The sequence below is a fragment of the Adiantum capillus-veneris genome, chromosome 24, assembly GCF_014529385.1.
Source record: "Adiantum capillus-veneris isolate H3 chromosome 24, ASM1452938v2, whole genome shotgun sequence".
Lineage (NCBI taxonomy): Eukaryota > Viridiplantae > Streptophyta > Polypodiopsida > Polypodiales > Pteridaceae > Adiantum > Adiantum capillus-veneris.
In genome coordinates, this window is record NC_140954.1 from 41441037 (window position 1) to 41445873 (window position 4837).

Below are 4837 nucleotides of genomic sequence, written 5' to 3' on the forward strand. Positions count from 1 at the left end.
TGAGTTGGCGCTCAACAATTGCATACAGGCTGTCGACAGTATTATGCATGCTGAGTTGGCACTTAATGATTGATGCAAGCAAACAATATTACGCGTTCATACAGGATTACGCATGCTGAGATGGCGCTCAATAATTGCACGCAAGCAATAGTATTCTGTTTGCTGAGGTGGCGTGCATCCCATGGCTGGAGAGGAGCATTCTGCATAGTAAATGACAGCTAATGAACCATCGAGATTGTCAGCCCCTCGACCAACGACCTTGACGGAGGATGGAAAGATAATTGAGTGACCTTTCCCCGTAATGGGGGCAACACACGGTGACCAGCGGAGGCCAGGAGTCCAGGGGAGAGCCTGAATTACGGTCAGGGTCTCCTAGAGACCTTTCCTGTCAGTCAAGGTCGGGGGCCCAGCACTAAAGGACGACACTGAGCCACTGTAACAAGGTGGCAGGGAGCCACCATATAGGCGCCGTCAAGCAGCAGCTCGTTTATTTGTTTATATTCCAGTGCTGACAAGGGAACAATCTGATGAATCCTGCATGGTGACGTGGGAGACGTGGTTGGAGGCTGTGCTGTGGGTTTCTGGCAGCTCAGCTGGCGACAGGTTAGAGCAGCTACTTGCAAGAGGAAAGCATTTTCCTGACAGATGCTGAGTTGGCAGGCAACCGTCGCCTGCAGTGCTTTTTCCACCAGAGAAAGCCTTGAGAGGACTAGGAAGCCCCCGACGCCCCGCGTCCCGTAAGTTATTTACAACAAGAAGGATATAAAGGCTGCAATGCATTTTAGAAGCATCCTAGAACACAACCAGAAATGATTTACGAAGACTGCTCATTTTAATTCCAATAAAGATAAATAAATTCTCCATCACTGTATTTAATAATGGCAGATTCATCTTTTTCCCAAAGTTACCACAGTTCACTGAGAAGGGAGAGACTTATACATACAACTGCAGAATGATACATAATGTTGATAATGTTGTCCGCCCAAGCCAGCTCTTCACTGTTGATTGCCAAACATACATTGTTTTTAGGCAAGCAATAAGCTTTCCTGTAGGAATCGTATCCATAGAGCACCATTTGAAGTATGTTGTTAGGAATACACAGAAAGCTAGGGCTTTGAAACAGCTGCGCTCTCTCCTCCACAACACTCTCCTCGAGTAGAACGACCCACCTAGGCAGCCAAAAGAGCTTCTTCTTGCTTCATCTTGAATACAACGTTTAGAACGTCTTCTACCACCTGCACCCAGACCCACGATGGCAAAATGAGCATGCATATATACTTCAAGAGTTCATGCTTTTCTTTTACACATGGAAAAGGGCCATTGATAGTCAAAGCAATGGTTACTTAGACAGAAACTCTTCCATGCCATAGGTTCTTCAAATGAGCACACCAACCTTGTCAGGCGTAGATGCTCCAGAAGTAATTCCAATGGTTATCGGCCCAGAAGGCAGCCAATTCTCCTTCTCCACGTATTCTCCATGCTAAAACACAAGCATAATCACATTAAACTACCTTATACCCCTAGTACTACATAAGATCTAGACCCAATTCCACTTACATTAAGCTTGAAGGCAATCTTGTTTCCAGGCTCTATTCTCTTCTCACTGTCAATCCAGTAAGATGGTATTCCATTGAGCTCTGCAATCTCCTGTAAATGGGATGTATTGCTAGAATTCCAACCGCCAACAACCAGTATAAGGTCCACCTTTTCTTTGACCAGATTGTACATCGCATCTTGCCTTTCCTGTAAGGAATACAGAAATTAAATTGGAATTGGGACAACAAATTCACGCCAACGTCCAGACTTGCAGCAAACTCTCTTTGCATCCTAGATGCTGATATGAATCGTAAATCCCCATCATAACTGCAAATGTTCAGGCCACTACGAGTCAGCACCAAAGTTTTAGCAGGACATGTCTGATTGAGGAACCATCGGTTTTTCAGACTTCCCCAGCTAGCCGTGCCCCTCTACTTATGTTTTAGAATCTGGAGCCTACAATCTGCTAGGTTTCTCGCTTGCTTCTATTGGTGTTTCATTGCATTCTATGGTTTTGTGCTCCTCTGTAATGTTTTTAATGTGCCATATGGAACCTGAGTCCAACGTATGGTTGACGTATGGAAAAAATATGGTCACCAAGATACTCAAATGAAAGGCTTTACTATACAGCCTCAAAGCATGCTTCGAGCATAAAGCCTCAATAGGCCAACAACAATTGATAAATAACCTGTGTGGCATCGCAGATGGTGTTGAAGCTCATAAAATGTTCATTAACGTTCTGTACCCCATACTTGGTCATCATCGTTTTCTCGAAGAGCTTGCCTGCACAATAAAGGCATAGATGATGTTTGCAAGGCAACTAACCAATCACACAGGCTTACTTAAGTGGCCACTGATCTTACCTATCTCTTCTGTTTCTCCCTTAAGCATTGTCGTCTGATTGGCAATCCCTACCTTTTCAAGATCTACATCTGGATCGAAGCCAGAAGAGAGTGCATACTTGAATTTCTGCAAAATTACAGGTCATGTTATAGATACTACTAAAACCTGTAAGCTGCTAATGCATGTCGTTACATTACTAACCTCAAGAAACTCTTCCTTTGAGCCACTTGACCCATCAAGTTTCCCATTAAGAATGTAATCACAAACATAGGTTGCCTGTTCACATGCACACCCAAGTAAGGCCATTTGATGACTAAAGGTATGATTAAGCTCTTTGTCAGACACTACTTACCTCCTTGATATTCTTGACTACAATATATTTCCCAGCAAAGGAGGCAGTCGCAACAGTTTCCTCATGAGCATACTTCCCATGGATCACTGATGTGCAAGTTGTTTTCTTATGATTTTCGACAGCATTCCATACCTGCAAGAAATTGCAATTCTAGCTTACTTCGTAGCCCATATTAGGTCAAATACAAACATTGAGTATTTTCGGGGTGTGTTTGAGTTAGTTCGAACGCACTAGGGCAAAGAGTGTAAGTGCATTTCAGCGAAAGTGATCAATGTAGCAACTATACCACTTATCAAAATATGGCTATTAGTACCTTTGAAACCCATGGACAAGTGGTATCAATTATCTGCACCTGCTTCTCAGTCAATGTGCGCATTTCTTGAACAGCTGCCCCAAATGCAGGCAGAACTACTACATCACCTGTCTCTACCACATTAAAGTTCTTGCCTTCCTCCTCAACTGGTATGAGGTTTACCTTCATCTCCTTGAGTCTCTGAACAGGAAAATTTGCTTAGAGCATTGACAGATATATGTTTGAATATCTAATACACAGGTCTTTACAAATGAGCCCTAAAACATTCCTTAATGTTATGGATCAACACATTTCCTTCAAAACTATGTACGACCATGAATCTATGACTGAAAAGAGAGAGCCAGCTGCGGAATACTGCATCCGAAGAAGAATTTTTTTGCAAGAGACTAGGCTAAAAAATAGTAAACCGCTCACATTATTCACAGTTGGGTTGTGGATAATCTCGTTGGTGATCCACATTCTCTCTTCAGGAAATTGCTTTCGTGCCTCATATGCAATTTGAACGGCTCGCTCAACGCCCCAGCAAAAACCATATGATTCCGCAAGTTTGACTGTAACATTGCCCCATGTGTACTCATAGTTGTTCTCCTTAAGGGTTTTAATGATGTCACCTAGACACAAAGACCACCATCAAGAAACCATTCTACACTCCGATGTAGTCATTTAAGCCGAGTTGAATGGTATATTTCAGCAAGGCCGAGTTGAATGGTATATTTCAGCAAGACATCACACATCCATGCATGTGCTTGCCCAATTGACGTATATATACATGTAGAACGTGTGTATGCATCATAGGCCCAAGTGCATGCTGTGCAAACACATACACAAAGCCAGGATGAGACAGAAACACATACTTGTATATTCCTGCTGTATCATCTCCAGCATTTCCTTCTTGTACCCAAAGCCCTTGCGATTGTAAAGTTCACTTTTGTTCAGATCACGCCGAAACGACTTAGAATCAAAGGTTTCTGCAGCTGGTGAGGAAGAGGCAGGAGGGGAAGGGGCTGCCTCGGACCGCACGACATGTAGTCTAATGCGCTGTTTGGGAGGTCTCTTGCCACTGCTGGGGCTGATGGGTAGTCTCGCATACTCCACTTCCAAGCTGCACCTGTTGAGCAGAGACCCGGAGAGCGCCATTGGGTGTCCAATCGACGCCTCTGAGCTTGTGGGTATATTTGAGTGTTAAGGGCACCTTTGTGGGTTACTCGCAAATGTCTGTGGGTGTGTGTGCGCTTCTGTAAGGGGATGGCGATGATCAAGCTCTCTGAAGTTAGATAATGGAAAATGCAACCCAATTCGCATCGACTTCACAGACCCCTTTGAAACTCTTTTGCGCGTGGCGAGAATTTTTCATGGGCCCACGACTTGTATCTATCTGGCAGACAGGATACTCCAGGCACCTCAAAATTTGTGCCATTTGCTCACTTCTGATTATCATCCTTCTATAACTACCACGGGCATTGGGCATGAGGGGGTGAGTCGTGGAGTCGTGATCGAGGGGTGCTATCCATCAAGATCTACGACAGAGATTACGCGGCATAGTATTCTTGTCGGTAAGAAGATCAAACATTCAACTCCTTGGGGCATGGGCACGTAACATCATGGCGCCCATAGCGATGTTCTATAACCTCACATAAAAGCACACAACAACAAGAGGAATTTGGTGCACTTTGGTCATATTGGATGCTATAACGATCAAAAAGTGGATTGCTTGAGCCATAATGCCTAGCTTAGTAGCACCAGATCACTTAGAGCTAGACACACACAAGGGTGTGGTGCACTTTGGTTATATA

At 44.0% G+C, this 4837-nt stretch overlaps 1 protein-coding gene across 1 annotated transcript; it reads right to left on the minus strand.

The window, feature by feature from the left end:
• Positions 1-848: 848 nt before the first annotated feature.
• Positions 849-4400, minus strand: HDR (4-hydroxy-3-methylbut-2-enyl diphosphate reductase). Its single transcript, XM_086497879.1, has 10 exons — positions 3899-4400; positions 3459-3655; positions 3045-3224; positions 2732-2863; positions 2581-2655; positions 2400-2505; positions 2225-2319; positions 1558-1743; positions 1394-1480; positions 849-1235 (listed from the first exon to the last, which is right to left on the minus strand). The coding sequence occupies exons 1-10, from the start codon at positions 4179-4181 to the stop codon at positions 1170-1172; spliced, it is 1407 nt and encodes a 468-aa protein (XP_086354005.1). The 5' UTR covers positions 4182-4400; the 3' UTR covers positions 849-1169.
• Positions 4401-4837: the final 437 nt, after the last annotated feature.